Raw genomic sequence first — 19,808 nt, 5'->3', positions numbered from 1 at the left:
AAACAAAATTGCTTATTTTGTCAATACAACAAAAACGTTTCTAAGCTTTAAAAAAAAAAACAGAAAAGTTCATCATACAAACATTTACTTTTTTATATAATGGATTATGTCACCTTTTTGCAGACAACGAAAGTCCAGTAATTAACTGCCCTGCTGTTACTGCTGTCAATGTTAGTAGCGAAACCAATGGAAGTACCGTCAACCTAAATGTGACAGCAAATGATATCGTCGATGGTCAAATCAATACAACTTGCTGGATAGACGATACATTCGGTAGTCAGAGAGTTTCTCCAGATTTCATCTTCCCAGTTGGAGAAACAACTGTGACATGTAACGCATTCGATGCATCAGGCAATACAGACACGTGTTCTTTTGACGTAACCGTTTTGGGTAAGATCTGATGTCATTTTTCTTTTCCAATTGCAAAATGTGACAGTTCAAAAGATAGACAAGTCCCTGATTACAAAGGGGTCTTAAAATGTTTTTTTCACAAATATTTCACACAGATCATGAAATTCCTGTTATCAACTGCCCAGTTGTTGATGCCGTCAACGTAATGATCGGAACCAGTGGAAGTACAGTCAACCTAATGGTGACTGTATTTGATGTTGTCGATGGTCAAATCAGTCCAACTTGTTGGGCACTTGGTGAATTCGGTACCGACAGAGTAACTCCAGAGTATGTTTTCCTTGTCGGTGATACCATAGTACAATGTAACGCTACGGATACGTCTGGTAACACGGCAACGTGTTCTTTCATCGTAAACGTGTCAGGTTTGTAACCGAACAAAAGTTCATCTTGATTTTGTCAGCCTCTAATACACGACCTATCATACACTCAACCCCAGTGGCCATTTAAGACATTTTGTAATGTTTAGCCAAAAGACCTCAAGGTCTTAACCAAGATTGATTGAAAAACGATGATTTGTTTTGTTTACTTCTGCAGACAATGAGATTCCAGTTATTGACTGCCCAGCTGATGATGTTGTAACCATAAATAACGGAACCAATGGAAGCACAGTAAACCTCATGGTGACAGCAACAGATGTTGTCGATGGTCAGGTCAAGACAACTTGCTGGATAGAAGATGACCTCGGTACTAAGATATACTATCCAGGGTACATCTTCCAAGTAGGAGATACGATTGTGACATGTAACGCTTCTGATGCATCAGGCAACACTGCAACGTGCTCTTTTAACGTAGCTGTTATAGGTAAGTTCTTACGGAGTGGGTTAACTGATGGTGAGATGCTGAATCTGTGTTCAACTTGTTTTACAGTGGAAAATAAAGACGAACACTATTCGTTAAAAAAACAAATAAGACTTTCAAAGCTTTTTTGTCATTTTTTCAGACGAAGAAAATCCATTCATCAATTGCCCACTTGTTGATGCAGTCAATGTAAAGAACGGAACCAATGGAAGTACAGTCAACCTAATGGTAACAGCGAATGATATCGTCGATGGTCGGATCAATACAACTTGCTGGATAGACGATACATTCGGTAGTCGGAGAGTTTCTCCAGATTACATCTTCCCAGTTGGAGAAACAACTGTGACATGTAACGCATCCGATGCATCAGGCAATACAGACACGTGTTCTTTTGACGTAACCGTTTTGGGTAAGATCTGATGTCATTTTTCTTTTCCAAGTGCAAAATGTGACAGTTCAAAAGATAGACAAGTCCCTGATTACAAGGGGTCTTAAAATGTTTTTTTTCACAAATATTTCCACGGATCATGAAATTCCTGTTATCAACTGCCCAGTTGTTGATGCCGTCAACGTAAAGAACGGAACCAATGGAAGTACAGTAAACCTAATGGTGACTGCATTTGATGTTGTCGATGGTCAAATCAGTCCAACTTGTTGGGCTCTTGGTGAATTCGGTACCGACAGAGTAACTCCAGCTTATGTTTTCCTTGTCGGTGATACAAGAGTACAATGTAACGCCACAGATATGTCTGGTAACACGGCAACGTGTTCTTTCATCGTAAACGTGTCAGGTATGTAACCGAACAAAAGTTCATCCGTGATTTTGTCAACCTCTAATACACGACCTATCATACACTCAACACCAGTGGCCATTTAAGACATTTTGTAATATTTAGCCAAAAGACCTCATATAAGCTCTTAACCAAGATTGATTGAAAAACGATGATTTGTTTTGTTTACTTCTGCAGACAATGAGATTCCAGTTATTGACTGTCCAGCTGATGATTCTGTTACCATAAATAACGGAACCAGTGGAAGCACAGTAAACATCATGGTGACAGCAGCAGATGTTGTCGATGGTCAGGTCAAGACAACTTGCTGGATAGAAGATGACCTCGGTACTAAGATATACTATACAGGGTACATCTTCCAAGTAGGAGATACGATTGTGACATGTAACGCTTCTGATGCATCAGGCAACACTGCAACGTGCTCTTTTAACGTAGCTGTTATAGGTAAGTTCTTACGGAGTGGGTATCCTTAATTGTTAAAGATATGCTGAATCAACGTTCAATTTATTTTACAGTTGAAAAAAAAGACTAACATTGTTGGTTTATTCAAACAAACCTTTAAAGCAATTTTGTTGTTTAACAGACGATGAAAATCCATTCATCAATTGCCCACCTGTTGATGCAGTCAACGTAAAGAACGGAACCAATGGAAGTACAGTCAACCTAATGGTAACAGCGAATGATATCGTCGATGGTCGGATCAATACAACTTGCTGGGTAGACGATGCATTCGGTATTAAGAGAGTTTCTCCAGATTACATCTTCCCGGTAGGAGAAACAACTGTGACATGTAACGCATCCGATGCATCAGGCAATACAGACACGTGTTCTTTTGACGTTACCGTTTTAGGTAAGATCTGATGTTGTCATTTATGTTTCAATTGCAAAATCGTTAAGGTCCTTTTAATTGTCTAGTTAAAAGACGAATAGGCAAGTCCCTCATTATAAAGTGATCTTTAATTGTTCATACAACTGTTTCCACAGATCATGAAATACCTGTTATTAACTGCCCAGTTGTTGATGCCGTCAACGTAATGAACGGAACCAATGGAAGTACAGTCAACCTAATGGTGACTGTATTTGATGTTGTCGATGGTCAAATCAGTCCAACTTGTTGGGCACTTGGTGAATTCGGTACCGACAGAGTAACTCCTGCGTATGTTTTCCTTGTCGGTGATACAAGAGTAAAATGTAACGCCACCGATACGTCTGGTAACACGGCAACGTGTTCTTTCATCGTAAACGTGTCAGGTATGTAACCGAACAAAAGTTCATCCGTGATTTTGTCAACCTCTAATACACGACCTATCATACACTCAACACCAGTGGCCAGTTAAGACATGTTGTAATGTTTAGCCAAAAGACCTCATAAGCTCTTAACCAAGATTGATTGAAAAACGATGATTTGTTTTGTTTACTTCTGCAGACAATGAGATTCCAGTTATTGACTGCCCAGCTGATGAAGTTGTAACCATAAATAACGGAACCAGTGGACGCACAGTAAACCTCATGGTGACAGCAACAGATGTTGTCGATGGTCAGGTCAAGACAACTTGCTGGATAGAAGATGACCTCGGTACTAAGATATACTATCCAGGGTACATCTTCCAAGTAGGAGATACGATTGTGACATGTAACGCTTCTGATGCATCAGGCAACACTGCAACTTGCTCATTTAACGTAGCTGTTTTAGGTAAGTTCTTACGGAGTGGGTATCCTTAACTGATGGTGAAATGCTGAATCTGTGTTCAATTTACTTTACAGTTTTCTCCCATTTTGTTTGTGTTCCCCCCGCCCCCCCCCCCCCAGACAACACCATTTCCATGTCACTGCCGATTGGTGGTTAGTAATAGTTTGAAGTACAACCAATTATATTTGGAAAATGTAATACCATCCATTGGTGGTCGATCGTTTTGAAATTGCATTGTCCGAATTACTGTCTGTACTTCAAACTACGATATATCATGTTTAATTATGCGCCGGATAGAGCAGACAACTATAGGGCAATGAAGTGTTTTGGGTGGGTTTTACTGGCTTAATTGGTTTGTATTCCCATGTAACATTTTAAATGGGTTTTTCAATGAGTAAACCAAAAGCTTATTAATACCAAAATTAGATTTTGACTGGAGGATTGTGTTTAATATTTATTACAGACAATGAAATTCCAGTAATTGACTGCCCTGTTGTTGATGCTGTTAACGTAACTAAAGGAACCAGTGGCAGCATGGTAAATTTCATGGTTACAGCACATGATGCCGACGATGGTGAGATAAGTCCAACTTGCTGGATAGAAGATACCCTTGGTACCGAGACGCTCTATCCAAGTTACATCTTCCAAGTTGGAGACACAATTGTAACATGTAACGCAACTGATACATCAGGCAACACTGCTACTTGCTCATTGACCATAACTGTCTTAGGTAAGTTCTATTTTTTTTTAGTGAGATGGCAAATCCTTTACCAATTAACTTTTAACTGTGGAAATTAAAGACATTCAAATATTTACTGATAACAAACGGCAATTCAAAGCGTTTTTTTTTCCTTCTTCTTGATTTGCAGACAATGAAGAGCCCATTATGAACTGCCCACCAATTTATAATGATGCTGTCAATGTAATGAAGGGAGTTAATGGAAGTACGGTAAACCTGATAGTGACGGCACATGACGTTGTGGATGGTCAAATCAGTCCATTTTGTTTGACACTCGATACATTGGAGACAGTATCTCAAGAGTACATTTTCCCTGTTGGCGAAACAGTAGTAGTATGTGTAGCTACGGATCGATCAAACAACACGGCATGGTGTTTTTTTTACGTTTACGTATTGGGTATGTCAGTGTATTCAATCATACGGCTAACAAATTATGAGGTTTTCAAAATGCCATTTTGTGTGTAAGATTTGAATGTATTTGTTACAATGACGTGCTTGATCACAAGTGACCACTTACGTTTGAATTCCGCAGACTATCGAGACAGTTGCTAGATCACATAAAAAGCCGCAATAGTTTGCGTAGTTACGTAAGAAACGATGAACACCCTCACATAATGGGAGACTTTTGGGACGCTTGGTGGCAGCAGACTTACCAAGTAAAATCCACTGTCTCGGTCATGTGCGCACGCTCAGAACTACGTAAACAATAGAAATTTACCTGGTAAGTCTGCTGCCACCTAGCGTCCAAAAGTCTCCCATTCTGAAATGAATACGTATGACACAATGGTACCATGCAGGGTCTACCGATCCGGAGGTTGCTACACAAAAGCTTGCCCCGAATCATTTTACAAAGCAACTGTCTCTATTGTTCGAGGTCAAAAATGTAAGCGGTAATTTGTGACTAAGCAAGTCATTGTGCAACCCATTATTCGAATCTAACTTGCAAACAAAATTGCTTATTTTGTCAATACAACAAAAACGTTTCTAAGCTTTAAAAAAAAAAACAGAAAAGTTCATCATACAAACATTTACTTTTTTATATAATGGATTATGTCACCTTTTTGCAGACAACGAAAGTCCAGTAATTAACTGCCCTGCTGTTACTGCTGTCAATGTTAGTAGCGAAACCAATGGAAGTACCGTCAACCTAAATGTGACAGCAAATGATATCGTCGATGGTCAAATCAATACAACTTGCTGGATAGACGATACATTCGGTAGTCAGAGAGTTTCTCCAGATTTCATCTTCCCAGTTGGAGAAACAACTGTGACATGTAACGCATTCGATGCATCAGGCAATACAGACACGTGTTCTTTTGACGTAACCGTTTTGGGTAAGATCTGATGTCATTTTTCTTTTCCAATTGCAAAATGTGACAGTTCAAAAGATAGACAAGTCCCTGATTACAAAGGGGTCTTAAAATGTTTTTTTCACAAATATTTCCACAGATCATGAAATTCCTGTTATCAACTGCCCAGTTGTTGATGCCGTCAACGTAATGAACGGAACCAGTGGAAGTACAGTCAACCTAATGGTGACTGTATTTGATGTTGTCGATGGTCAAATCAGTCCAACTTGTTGGGCACTTGGTGAATTCGGTACCGACAGAGTAACTCCAGAGTATGTTTTCCTTGTCGGTGATACCATAGTACAATGTAACGCTACGGATACGTCTGGTAACACGGCAACGTGTTCTTTCATCGTAAACGTGTCAGGTTTGTAACCGAACAAAAGTTCATCTTGATTTTGTCAGCCTCTAATACACCACCTATCATACACTCAACCCCAGTGGCCATTTAAGACATTTTGTAATGTTTAGCCAAAAGACCTCAAGGTCTTAACCAAGATTGATTGAAAAACGATGATTTGTTTTGTTTACTTCTGCAGACAATGAGATTCCAGTTATTGACTGCCCAGCTGATGATGTTGTAACCATAAATAACGGAACCAATGGAAGCACAGTAAACATCATGGTAACAGCAACAGATGTTGTCGATGGTCAGGTCAAGACAACTTGCTGGATAGAAGATGATCTCGGTACTAAGATATACTATCCAGGGTACATCTTCCAAGTAGGAGATACGATTGTGACATGTAACGCTTCTGATGCATCAGGCAACACTGCAACGTGCTCTTTTAACGTAGCTGTTATAGGTAAGTTCTTACGGAGTGGGTATCCTTAACTGATGGTGAGATGCTGAATCTGTGTTCAACTTGTTTTACAGTGGAAAATAAAGACAAACACTATTCGTTAAAAACAAATAAGACTTTCAAAGCATTTTTGTCATTTTTTCAGACGAAGAAAATCCATTCATCAATTGCCCACTTGTTGATGCCGTGAGCGTAATGAACGGAACCAATGGAAGTACCGTCAACCTAAATGTGACAGCAAATGATATCGTCGATGGTCGAATCAATACAACTTGCTGGGTAGACGATGCATTCGGTATTCAGAGAGTTTCTCCAGATTACATCTTCCCAGTTGGAGCAACAACTGTGACATGTAACGCATCCGATGCATCAGGCAATACAGACACGTGTTCTTTTGACGTTACCGTTTTAGGTAAGATACTATGTCATTTATTTTCCAATTGGCCCATTTTGTTGACAGTTCAAAAGACAGACAAGTGCCTGAATTACAAAGGGGTCTTTAAATGTTTTTTTTAACATTGTTCCACAGATCATGAAATACCTGTTATTAACTGCCCAGTTGTTGATTCCGTCAACGTAATGAACGGAACCAATGGAAGTACAGTCAACCTAATGGTGACTGCATTTGATATTGTCGATGGTCAAATCAGTCCTACTTGTTGGGCACTTGGTGAATTCGGTACCGACAGAGTAACTCCAGAGTATGTTTTCCTTGTCGGTGATACAAGAGTACAATGCAACGCCACCGATACGTCTGGTAACACGGCAACGTGTTCTTTCAACGTAAACGTATTAGGTATGTAACCGAACAAAAGTTCATCTTGATTTTGTCAGCCTCTAATACACGACCTATCATACACTCAACCCCAGTGGCCATTTAAGACATTTTGTAATGTTTAGCCAAAATACCACAAGTTCTTATAACCAAGATTGATTGAAAAACGATGATTTGTTTTGTTTACTTCTGCAGACAATGAGATTCCAGTTATTGACTGCCCAGCCGATGATTCTGTTACCATAAACAACGGAACCAGTGGAAGCACAGTAAACATCATGGTGACAGCAACAGATGTTGTCGATGGTCAGGTCAAGACAACTTGCTGGATAAAAGATGACCTAGGTACTAAGATATACTATCCAGGGTACATGTTCCAAGTAGGAGATACGATTGTGACATGTAACGCTTCTGATGCATCAGGCAACACTGCAACTTGCTCCTTTAACGTAGCTGTTATAGGTAAGTTCTTACGGAGTGGGTATCCTTAACTGATGGTGAGATGCTGAATCTGTGTTCAACTTGTTTTACAGCGGAAAATAAAGACGAACACTATTCGTTAAAAAAACAAATAAGACTTTCAAAGCATTTTTGTCATTTTTTCAGACGAAGAAAATCCATTTATCAATTGCCCACTTGTTGATGCAGTCAATGTAAAGAACGGAACCAATGGAAGTACAGTCAACCTAATGGTAACAGCGAATGATATCGTCGATGGTCGGATCATTACAACTTGCTGGATAGACGATACATTCGGTAGTCGGAGAGTTTCTCCAGATTTCATCTTCCCAGTTGGAGAAACAACTGTGACATGTAACGCATCCGATGCATCAGGCAATACAGACACGTGTTCTTTTGACGTAACCGTTTTGGGTAAGATCTGATGTCATTTTTCTTTTCCAATCGCAAAATGTGACAGTTCAAAAGATAGACAAGTCCCTGATTACAAGGGGTCTTAAAATGTTTTCTTTCACAAATATTTCCACAGATCATGAAATTCCTGTAATCAACTGCCCAGTTGTTGATGACGTCAACGTAAAGAACGGAACCAATGGAAGTACAGTCAACCTAATGGTGACTGCATTTGATATTGTCGATGGTCAAATCAGTCCTACTTGTTGGGCACTTGGTGAATTCGGTACCGACAGAGTAACTCCAGAGTATGTTTTCCTTGTCGGTGATACCATAGTACAATGTAACGCCACCGATATGTCTGGTAACACGGCAACGTGTTCTTTCAACGTAAACGTAATAGGTATGTAACCGAACAAAAGTTCATCCGTGATTTTGTCAACCTCTAATACACGACCTATCATACACTCAACCCCAGTGGCCGTTTAAGACATTTTGTAATATTTAGCCAAAATACCACAAGTTCTTATAACCAAGATTGATTGAAAAACGATGATTTGTTTTGTTTACTTTTGCAGACAATGAGATTCCAGTTATTGACTGCCCAGCCGATGATTCTGTTACCATAAACAACGGAACCAGTGGAAGCACAGTAAACATCATGGTGACAGCAGCAGATGTTGTTGATGGTCAGGTCAAGACAACTTGCTGGATAGAAGATGACCTCGGTACTAAGATATACTATCTAGGGTACATCTTCCAAGTAGGAGATACGATTGTGACATGTAACGCTTCTGATGCATCAGGCAACACTGCAACTTGCTCATTTAACGTAGCTGTTATAGGTAAGTTCTTACGGAGTGGGTATCCTTAACTGATGGTGAGCTGCTGAATCTGTGTTCAGTTTGTTTTACAGTGGAAAATAAAAACGAACACTATTCGTTAAAAACAAATAAGACTTTCAAAGCATTTTTGTCATTTTTTCAGACGATGAAAATCCATTCATCAATTGCCCACTTGCTGATGCAGTCAATGTAAAGAACGGAACCAATGGAAGTACAGTCAACCTAATGGTAACAGCGAATGATATCGTCGATGGTCGGATCAATACAACTTGCTGGGTAGACGGTGCATTCGGTATTCAGAGAGTTTCTCCAGATTACATCTTCCCGGTAGGAGAAACAACTGTGACATGTATCGCATCGGATGCATCCGACAATACAGACACGTGTTCTTTTGGCGTAACAGTTTTAGGTAAGACATGATGTCATTTGTTTTCCAATTGATCCTTTTTGTTGACAGTTCAAAAGATAGACAAGTCCCTAGACCTATCCAGTAGGCTCCGCCCACGACACACGTGTGAGCAAAACACGTGGGGCTTTCCAATGCCTTTCTGCACAACTCTGCCGCGCGCGCCAAGATACGCGCACGCGTGTCGGACCTTATTTTGTCGGACTGTCTTTGCGTTGTGATTGGTCAATACTTGATGGGGCGGATCTTAGCGGATCGGTCTATTACGTGTCAGGTTTGAAACCGAACAAAAGTTCATCTTGATTTTGTCAGCCTCTAATACACGGCCTATCATACACTCAACCCCAGTGGACATTTGTTACATTTGTTAATGTTTATCCAAAAACCTTAAGCTCTTATTCAGGATTAATTGAAAAACGATGATTTGTTTTGTCAGGTATGTAACCGAATCAAAACTTCCCCCGTAAGGGTCACTAACTTACAGATAAAGTAGTTCCCACGGGATAAAAAACTTGTGGCAAAACAAACTCAAGCTCTTAAAACCGAACTTGGCTTTTTAATCGAGGATTTTGGCTGACCTTGTTGAGACAATGGAATTCTTGTATTTGACAGTCCATCTGTTGATGCTTTTAACATATACAGTGGAACCGATGAAATAAAATATAGCCAAATCATTGCAACTTATCAATAAAACATAATTATTATCATTTGTCTGCAGGTTTCATTTTCCCAATGTTGTAATTTGAACATTATATTGTAACACGACTGTGAAAATTTAACGTAACTGACATAACAGGCATTACTGCATTGATAAGCTTACGGGTGTTTAGCTTAGTTTCAGGTTAAATGAAACTCACGATTGTTTCTATTTTGTTTTACTTCATTTCCGCTATTTTTGTGTTATGCAGATAACGCAATTCCTGTATTGGACTGCCCTTCTCACATTGGCGAAGTTACTGAAACCAATGGAGCCGTGGTTGACGTCATCGTTACGGCTTATGATGACGTCGATGGCCACGTCAATTCAACATGTTGGATTGCAGAGAACGAAGTAGTGCCAGGGTACATCTTCCCAGTTGGTGACTCAATGGTAACTTGTTCCGCAATGGACGCAGCGGGTAATACTGCATTGTGCAATATTCTTATCACAGTTTCAGGTGAGTTTATTGTTTTGGGAAAGATACGATGGTTTGTAAATATTGCGCATCTACGTCATGGATCAAATACTTTTCAAACTGCCATTTCAGTGATTACGTTTACACAAAAATCAACGATGTTGATTTTGATCATAATATTGACAGATTTGAGCGGAGAATGTTATTGTCTTTTCTGACACTTTTGGGAGTAATAATATTACGCACCAAACACAATTGGCACCAAACACAATTGGTTATTACTCAAAATAATTAGTAGCATAAAAACTTACCTGGTAATGAGCAATGGAAAGCTGTTGATATTATAACAAATTGTGAAAAACGGCTTCTTCTGAAGTAACTTAGCTTTGGAGAAACTAGTAATTTATCACTAGAATATTTTTCGTGAATTGAATTCGAGACTGCAGCGGAGGAATCGAATTCAAGCGTTTTAAAGCACAGCACAACTAGTGCGACAAGGGTGTTTTTTGTCCATTATTATCTCGCAACTTCGACAACAAAGTGAGGTTAAACGTTCACAGATTTGTTTTGTTCTTGTTGTGCCAAGTGAGCAGACTAAGTGATACGCCAAGTGAGAAGACTGGTCTTTGGCAATTACATAGTGTTCAGTGGATTAAACGAATGCATGTGTCAAGCTTGCTTTCATTATAAACATTTGTGTAGGCCCTACATTGAGTTTAAACGAATAGTACGCTTAACGTGTATGTCGGCCTGGTGCACATTTACCTTAAAAGAACACGTTGCCTTGGATCGGTCGAGTTGGTCTTTGAAAAGCGTTTGTAACCGTTTGTTACAAAATGCATATGAGTAGAAAGATGTTGTAAAAGTAGAATACAATGATCCACACAAACATGCCTCGAAATTGCACGGTTTTCCTCCAGCCTCGTCGACAAACACGGTCGGCCATTTATGGGAGTCACTTTTTTGACTCCCATAAATGGCCGACCGTGTTAGTTTGCACAGTAAAAGGAAAACCACGCAATTTCGAGGCAAATTTGTGTGGATCATTGTATTTTATTTTTAAAACTTCGTTCCAACCATATGCATTTTATAAAAAACGGTTACAAAAGCTTTTTATAGACCAACTCGTCCGATCCACGGCAACGTGTTCCTTTAAGGAACATAGCTAAACGTTGAAGATGTGGTTTGGAGTTGTTCATTAGAGACCGCTTGCATTGGCCGCAATACGCCTTTCTTTGTGTATGAATGAGGTGCGTCACAAAGCTAATCCAAAACGAGGCGATGGGCGCATTCATTGCAAGTGGTGGCGAACGTGCCCCCATAGCCTCATTTTGGGTAAGAATTAATGACGTCATGCATAAAATGTTAAGAGAGACGTACATACAGTGGATTAAATATGCACATAGTCCACTCGTCATTGCCGACAAATGTTCCCATTTTGAAATGGTTTTAAATCATTGTACATGTATAAATTAAACTGTATCCATCCTTGTTATGTTTTGCAGATATGGCAGCGCCTGTTATTGAATGTCCAACCCATGAGGCTGTTGACGTAACTTCAGGAAAGAACGGCAGTACCATCAACTTAATGGTTACAGCAAATGACATTGTTGATGGACAAGTCAGTGTAACTTGTTACATAATAGATACGTTTGGAACTCAAACTGCAGCTTCGGGATACTTTTTCCGAGTTGGGGACACTACAGTTAGTTGTAACGCGTCTGATGAAGCAGGCAACGTTGCGTCGTGTACATTTGACGTCACTGTCTCGGGTAAGTTGTGAAGAATTTCCAATCTTCATTTCCTTCTTCTTTTGGGGGATGAGTTTTAAATTTACGGATGATTGTACAATGAAGTTTCGCACCTGTCGGTAGTATTTCCTAAACCGAACCACAGCTTTCGTTCAATTGACAGCTTTGCCAGGTATTTATAACCATGTTTTTGTTCTATTTCATTATACCTCACACTTTCAATAAGTTATAAGCATTGTTGTTGTTGTTAAGCAGATGCAGATTTACTTCCTTAAACCAAGTTCTAAAAACCGTTTGTATAACTTGTGTGTATTCGTTCAGTTCCCTTTACGTATCCTAGAAAAACGGTTTCCCTTTTAGTAAGACTTGTGTTTGTATGTAGAGCTTTATCATGGTGGAGCAATCTTGATTGTTTTCCCTAATGGTATTGATACAATCTACCCGAGGCTAAATAACAAGAATAGTCTGGTTCCTATTTGCAAAATGATTATTATCATTTACTAGTGTTATTCGATACAAGGAACACGACCACTCATTCCCATATTGGTCAACAAAGGGATAATAATAAACAAATTGTGTACAAGTATTCAAGTTAAGACAGTCGGAAGCATACCTAGATAATAATTAATGAAAGTTAAAGGCAGTGGACACTATTGGTAACTACTCAAAATAATTATTGGCATAAAACCTTACTTGGTGACGAGTAATGGGGAGAGGTTGATGGTATAAAACATTGTGAGAAATGGCTCCATCTGAAGTGCCATAGTTTTTGAGAAGTAATTTCGAGACCATCTAAGCGCACACAACTTCGTGTGACAAGGGTGTCACAAAGGTTTGTTATTTTATGCATATGTTGAGATACACCAACTGTGAAGGCTAGTCTTTCACAATTACCAATAGTGTCCACTGCCTTTAACTAAAACCAAACAATGGATAACTTATTGTGGCATTAATTCACTTTCAAGCCGATCTATAAACCAGTTTGAAAGAATTTAACTACTTTTTTGATTTCCATGTTTCCAGACAATGAAATTCCTGTTATTGACTGCCCTTCTGGTGTTAATGTTGCTACAAAAACAAATGGGACAACCGCTGAGTTAATGGTTTCTGCATTTGATATTGTCGATGGTCAAGTCGACACGACTTGTTGGATTGGTGAGGCATCTGTACTGACGAGAACCATATCACCGGCGTACGTTTTCGAACTTGGCGGCACATTAGTGACATGTAGAGCATCGGATACATCTGGTAACACTGCCACGTGTTCATTTGTAGTAACAATAACAGGTAGGTATTGTTTGCAGCCGTGAATGGTGTGAATAAATAGGAAGAAACTCAAAATAAATTGTAAACTTGCGGGTACAACCGATTTTTCCGATTTTTTTTTTTTTTTGTGGGGGGGGGGGAATGACCATCGAATCAATGTGTAAGTTTATATCTGAAAGAAAAAAATCTATCGTGTGTCTTAACAACAATTTGTACGCCTTTGAAATGGCTGCTGATTAGAAAGTATGTCGGTGTATGGGTAAAAAACAATTCATATTATTTATCCCCGATCCAAATTTAACATTTTTTATTATCATTGCGGTACCCGCTGCCAATGGGGACTTTTCGTTTTCGACGACGGATGGTTCTGCGACGGTAACGATGACATTTGGCGTCATCTGCGCATGCGTCGGCTTTGAGGACGGTCGTCCCTCAATTTATACGACAGTACTTTGGATGAATCTTCGTTGTGCTGAAAACGACAACGTTTAGATGAACAACCGTCGCGGAACCACCCGTCGTCGAAAACGAAAAGTCCCTACTACATATGATTCAAACTACCCCTAGCTACCGGGCAAACACGGTAGTCTAGTTGGCAAGACACTGCTCTAGAATTGCAAGGGTCGTGGGTTCAAATCCCACCCGAGTATCAAGCCCTGTGATATTTTTTTTCGCAGGACACGGGCAAGTAGTGAGTATACAGTGCTAACACACATCGGTGTATGGGTAAATAAAAAAAATAATAATATTCTTTATCCCCGATGCAAATTTAATATATCTTAATAAAATTTAAATGTTTCTTGGGGAAGATGTTTATATGTATGGATAGCTTATGTACTCAACTTTCATATGAAACCACCATGTCCGAAATTAATCCATGAATGTGTGAGCACTGCTCACTTTTGTAAAGGATATGAAAGTTAGGTGCACAGTAATTAGCCTCCCAATGTATGAGGGTTGAGTACTTCTTTGGAGCTTACAAGACTCACTCCAAGACGTCAGCTACTTGTGAGCAGTGCTCACCCAAGCATGAATTATTTTCGAACTTGTTGGTGTCATATTAACGTTGAATACATAAGGTATCTTATCGTATTATACTGTATAGTACATGTATTTCTTTTGCGTATTTTGTTATTTTTGTTTGACCTCAGACGAGAATGAGTGTTTAGAAGCTCCCTGCCCAGGTAATGTTATGTGTGTCAACCTTCTTGATGGATTCACCTGCCTCTGTTCTGCTGGCTATATCTGGAATGGAACTCATTGTGATGGTAAGATAAACATTTTCAACAAAGGTAAATGTCGTTGTTTTAGGCAAGCGTACAGTTCGGGCATGCGCATATCACTCGCCCATGAATCAACGCGTGAGGCTTGCCATGTTTCAAACGCGTATATATTATGGACTCTTGCACTCACACACAAATCAATTGACTCGGTATTGAACGAAGCCAAAGAGTGTAATATACCTGGGCCCAATTTCATAGAGCCGCATAATCCGAAAATAGTGCTTAAACATGTTCTGCTTAGAAAAAGTTTGCAGGATAACAGTCAAAGATTGTACACAAAGCATGCTTTTGGCTGGTAACCTTATTCTGGTAAGCAGAATTGTGTTCAGCTATTTTTTGTGCGTAAGCATCTCTGTGACATTTTGACTAATATATAACACCAATGCCAACAGACAACCTTCCCATCTTCTCCGGTGTCGCTCCTTCACACATTGATTGTGACTTCGTTTCCGCAAAACTTGCTCAGACAGACGTGGGCCCATTTTCACAGAGCTGATATAAGCACAACAATTTGCTCACTATGAAGGTTTGCCTATTGGCGTTGGTGTTATATAACCAGGGTCCAATTTCATTGATGAGACATACGAGTTAGCTGAGCATATTAAAATAATGCTTTTTACCGAATTAGATAAAAACAGGATTACCTAACGAACTTTTGCGTGATTTTCAGGATGAGCAAACGTCAAGCAATATGCAACAAGTGGAAATTTTGTTGATAATCTTGTTTCTATCAAGGAAGACATGTCACGCTAAGCAACTGGTTGTGCTTAGCAGCTCTATGAAATTGGGCCCAGAATCCAGACTGCACATCAGTACCCTCAATCTTTGATTGACCAATTGGCAGAAGGTTAAAAACCGCAGTTGCATCATAATACTCTTCATCATCACCCTTAAAGACAGTGGACACTATTGGTAATTGTCAAAAACTAGCCTTCACAGTTGATGTATCTCAACTTATGCATAAAATAAAAAACCTGTGAAAATTTGAGCTCAATCGGTCATCGAAGTTGCTAGATAATAATGAAAAAAAAAACACGAAGTTGTGTGCATTTAGATGGTTGATTTCGAGACCTCAAGTTCTAAATCGGAGGTCTCGAAATCAAATTCGTGGAAAATTACTTCTTTCTCGAAAACTATGGCACATAAGAGGGTGCCGTTTCTCACAATGTTTTATACTATCAACCTCTCCCTATTACTCGTACCAAGTAAGGTTTTATACTAATAATTATTTTGATTAATTACCAATAGTGTCCACTGCCTTTAATCGGAGGGAGAAGTCCTCTGCGAAATCCTCAACCATCCATGACCTCATTCCGACTTCATTCTTCAGACTTAGGGCCTAAGATCTTCCTCGTAAGACCTGAGTCCAACTCAATCGTTTTAGAACTGGATGGGGCTGTAACACCTCACTCCTTCGCGTTACAGAACCTAAATATGTGTCAGAATGGCAGACCACAAACAACAAACAGCACCATCTGTGACTAACCAGACTTTAGAACACACAGAATGCAAGCAGGGACAGAAAAAGATAAGGAAACAAGAGGACACATTCAAATACAAAATAACTTAGACAATGTTCACCCCTTTTAGATCACGGATAAAAAGAAGAAGATAAGTTGTTGTGTCTAAGCGTTTGCGTTGTAACTATTATGTAATACTGGAGTGGATTTCACAAAAAGTTAAGACCAGTCAGTAAGAGTAACTCGTCCTAACTAAGGGCTAGATACACGTTTTTGATATCTCTTAGGACTTGTCCTAACTCTTTGTGAAATCGACCCCCGTTTTGTTTAAGCTATGCCTATCTTTGAAATAGTCTTATGTATTTAAAATGTACTTTAGGATTATACTTTTTTGCATTTAAATACTTCATCCACTTTTCATTTTAGATGTTGATGAATGTATAAATGTGCAATCACCCAGCTGTCCGGTGTTATCCACGTGCCTCAATTCTATTGGTTCATTCCAGTGTCTGTGTCAAAGTGGCTTTACATTAACCAGCCAATCAGAAACCGGGTTACTCGTCTGTTTGGATATCGACGAATGTCTGGATGAAGGCTTAGTTGATTGCCATAGCAACGCTGGATGTTTCAACCAACCTGGTGGCTACACATGTTTATGTTTAGAATCACAGGGTTACCGTGGCAACGGAACTTTTTGCGCAGGTAAGTATCCGCGTAGGCACATTTCGTCGGATATTTCGTTTGTAATTCTGTATGTTCACTGAACGAAAACTCATAAAAAAGTCTTAAATTATGGTTGGTCCGAAATACTCATTTTTTTACTCTTGTCTTATTTAGTTGTTCACACTTTCTATTCCCGTAGCATATGACCTATGTGAAAGCTCGCCTTGTTTGAATCAAGGCATCTGCAGCTCCACGCTAGGGACTGGTGTCTACAATTGTTCATGCACGGATGAATTTACAGGAACCAACTGCGGACTCTATGTTGAACCTCTAGGTAAAAAAATGTCACTATTTTAACCCAAGAGAATGTCTTTCACCAATGAATGTGATATTGGTAATTTTAAAGGGACTGCCGTCGATTTCACAAAACTCTTCCTAACTTAAGACTAAACTTAGAACTGATGACGAGTCTCAACCCTTTACTGTAGCATGCAGATCTTAAGATTAATCCCAAGTTAGGAAGAGTTACTCATCCTAACTCGAGGTAAGACGAGTCCTAACTCTTTGTGAAATCGACGGCAGGACACGTTTGGGAATTGTCAAAATACCAGTACTGTCATGTTGGTTTATCACAACATATGCATATACAAAACACTTTTTACCATGTATTTGTATTGTTTATAATCACACTATAGTACGGTCCTGCGCACATTTATTTGAAAGGTTGCTTGAAGGTACTGGACACGTGTGTTTATTGTCAAAGACCAGTTTTAACACTTAGGCAGTAGCCCGACCTATGCACAGAACAATAAATCTGTGAAAATTGTGCTCAAATGCTCATCGAAGTTGCAAGAAAATAATGACAGCAAAATAATCTTGTTTACACAGCAAGTGTACTTTCAGATACCTGATAAAATTTTCAGGCCAAATGTTTCTCTCAGATACGAATGTTTGAGTAAGAAATTAACTACGTTATTTTCTCAAAATACTGTAAACTCACATCAACAGCTAACCAGCCCCATCTTAAAGGAACACGTTGCCTTGGATCGGACGAGTTGGCCAATGAAAAGCGTTTATAACCGTTTGTTATGAAATGCATATGGTTAGAAAGAGGTTTTAAAAGTAGAACATAATGATCCACACAAGTATCACTCGAAACTGCAAGGTTTTCCTTTGACGTGGCGAACTATCACGGTCGGCCATTTATAATTTTGACTCCCATAAATGGCCGACCGTGTTATAGTCGACAGGGTAAAAAGAAAACCACGCAATTTCGATGCATATTTGTGTAGATCACTGTATTCCACTTTTACAATAGCTTTCTAACCGTATACATCTTACAACAAACGGTTACAGAAGGATTTTAAAAAACCAACTCGACCGATCCAAGGCAACGTGTTCCTTTAAACAAGTCCTCATCTAAACTCATCTACTGTGTGAGAATCGACAAAATAGTTTACTATTTTTTTTTTTTTTTTTTTTTTTTTTTTGCAATACAGGTCCGCCAGCAGTTCTGAAACACCCTCGACCAGATGTCACAGTAAACCAATACGAACCAGTTACATTGCAGTGTAGTTTTGATAATGTGCAAAGTTTCGCCTGGTCTAGAAATGACGAGATTATCCCTGGGTCCGCCGGTAAAACATTCCTCACCATTGGTGGGGCTACATTATCTGACAGAGGATATTATAAGTGCATTGGGACCGGTCTTCAAGATGTAGCGATCGAAACAAACTCTTCTCTACTGCTGATTGCAGGTAGACAAAACACATTATAACAAACCTAGTCAATTAAACCCTAGTTTTTATACTTTAATTTGCTACATGTTGCAACTCGAGGCAACATTTTCCCAAGAAAAACAAAGGTAAAATTGAAATAAGTTGGAAAATTGTGTCTGGAAAAAATTGATGCGTATTTATAAGTAGAAATTCGCATTATCATTGACTGTTTTTTGTATCAAACGTCAATCTTTGCTGTCACACAGTGAGTTGACATACTAACGTTTTGAACAGCAAACAGAAACGTTTCAAACCTTTGCTGTTACACAGTGAGTTGACATACTAACGTTTTGAACAGCAAACAGAAACGTTTCAAACCTTTGCTGTCACACAGTGAGTTGACATACTAACGTTTTGAACAGCAAACAGAAACGTTTCAAACCTTTGCTGTTACACAGTGAGTTGACATAAAAACTTTTGAACAGCAAACAAGAATGTTTCAAACACACACAATATACCTTAATCATAGTGTGGTCACCTTGATTTTACTCAATTCCAACTCATTGTAACCAAACTGAGGCTGGACGAAATAATAGTATGGTGCCATTCGCAATGAACGTACCATTCATTACTGTACATGGAAACAGGGAACTTGATCAAGATGTTGATAGCGTGATAAAGGTCTAGGGGAGACTTTGTAACACTAGGTGCCAGCAGACTTACCAGGTAAATTGCAATTGTTTTTTACGTAGTATTGAGCATGCGCACATTCCCGAGAACAATGGATTTTACCTGGTAAGTCTGCTGCCACCAAGCGTCCAAAGAACAAGAATTGTATGGCAATAATGGTATATAAGGGAAACCTCTAGTACCACACCTGTCGTGTAACCTGTATCCCTTTCTTACCACCAGGTGTGTCTTCATTTTCAACAATTACTAGATTTCCAACACTGACATTTAACGAGAGGTTCTCGGATAAAACCTCATCGGAATTCCAACAAGCATCTGCACAAATTACAACCTTTGTAAGTGTATCATCTCTTGTAGTATACAAATTTAAATCAAATATATCTGCAAAACAATTACTTTAAAT

At 39.2% G+C, this 19,808-nt stretch overlaps 1 protein-coding gene across 2 annotated transcripts in view; it reads left to right on the top strand.

Moving 5' to 3' along the window:
• The window catches only part of LOC139953074 (uncharacterized), a 50,518-nt gene that overhangs the window by 17,616 nt on the left and 13,094 nt on the right, over positions 1-19,808 (top strand). The window contains exons 16-43 of one of the 2 annotated variants that reach the window (XM_071952477.1): positions 124-390; positions 507-773; positions 946-1,212; positions 1,352-1,618; positions 2,178-2,444; positions 2,584-2,850; positions 2,985-3,251; positions 3,427-3,693; positions 4,154-4,420; positions 4,560-4,826; positions 5,497-5,763; positions 5,879-6,145; positions 6,318-6,584; positions 6,727-6,993; positions 7,111-7,377; positions 7,552-7,818; positions 7,963-8,229; positions 8,345-8,611; positions 8,787-9,053; positions 9,196-9,462; positions 10,368-10,616; positions 12,080-12,346; positions 13,349-13,612; positions 14,743-14,859; positions 16,761-17,036; positions 17,197-17,331; positions 18,497-18,754; positions 19,628-19,740. In XM_071952477.1, the coding sequence (XP_071808578.1) occupies positions 124-390; positions 507-773; positions 946-1,212; positions 1,352-1,618; positions 2,178-2,444; positions 2,584-2,850; positions 2,985-3,251; positions 3,427-3,693; positions 4,154-4,420; positions 4,560-4,826; positions 5,497-5,763; positions 5,879-6,145; positions 6,318-6,584; positions 6,727-6,993; positions 7,111-7,377; positions 7,552-7,818; positions 7,963-8,229; positions 8,345-8,611; positions 8,787-9,053; positions 9,196-9,462; positions 10,368-10,616; positions 12,080-12,346; positions 13,349-13,612; positions 14,743-14,859; positions 16,761-17,036; positions 17,197-17,331; positions 18,497-18,754; positions 19,628-19,740 (7,019 nt within the window). The remainder of the gene's footprint in view (positions 1-123; positions 391-506; positions 774-945; positions 1,213-1,351; positions 1,619-2,177; positions 2,445-2,583; positions 2,851-2,984; positions 3,252-3,426; positions 3,694-4,153; positions 4,421-4,559; positions 4,827-5,496; positions 5,764-5,878; positions 6,146-6,317; positions 6,585-6,726; positions 6,994-7,110; positions 7,378-7,551; positions 7,819-7,962; positions 8,230-8,344; positions 8,612-8,786; positions 9,054-9,195; positions 9,463-10,367; positions 10,617-12,079; positions 12,347-13,348; positions 13,613-14,742; positions 14,860-16,760; positions 17,037-17,196; positions 17,332-18,496; positions 18,755-19,627; positions 19,741-19,808) is intronic. The other variant, XM_071952478.1, reaches the window with a different exon arrangement.

Source organism: Asterias amurensis, chromosome 21 (genome assembly GCF_032118995.1).
Source record: "Asterias amurensis chromosome 21, ASM3211899v1".
NCBI classification, from domain to species: Eukaryota; Metazoa; Echinodermata; class Asteroidea; order Forcipulatida; family Asteriidae; genus Asterias; species Asterias amurensis.
Note: the sequence above shows the minus strand (reverse complement) of the source record. Positions and strands in the feature narration are given on the sequence as shown.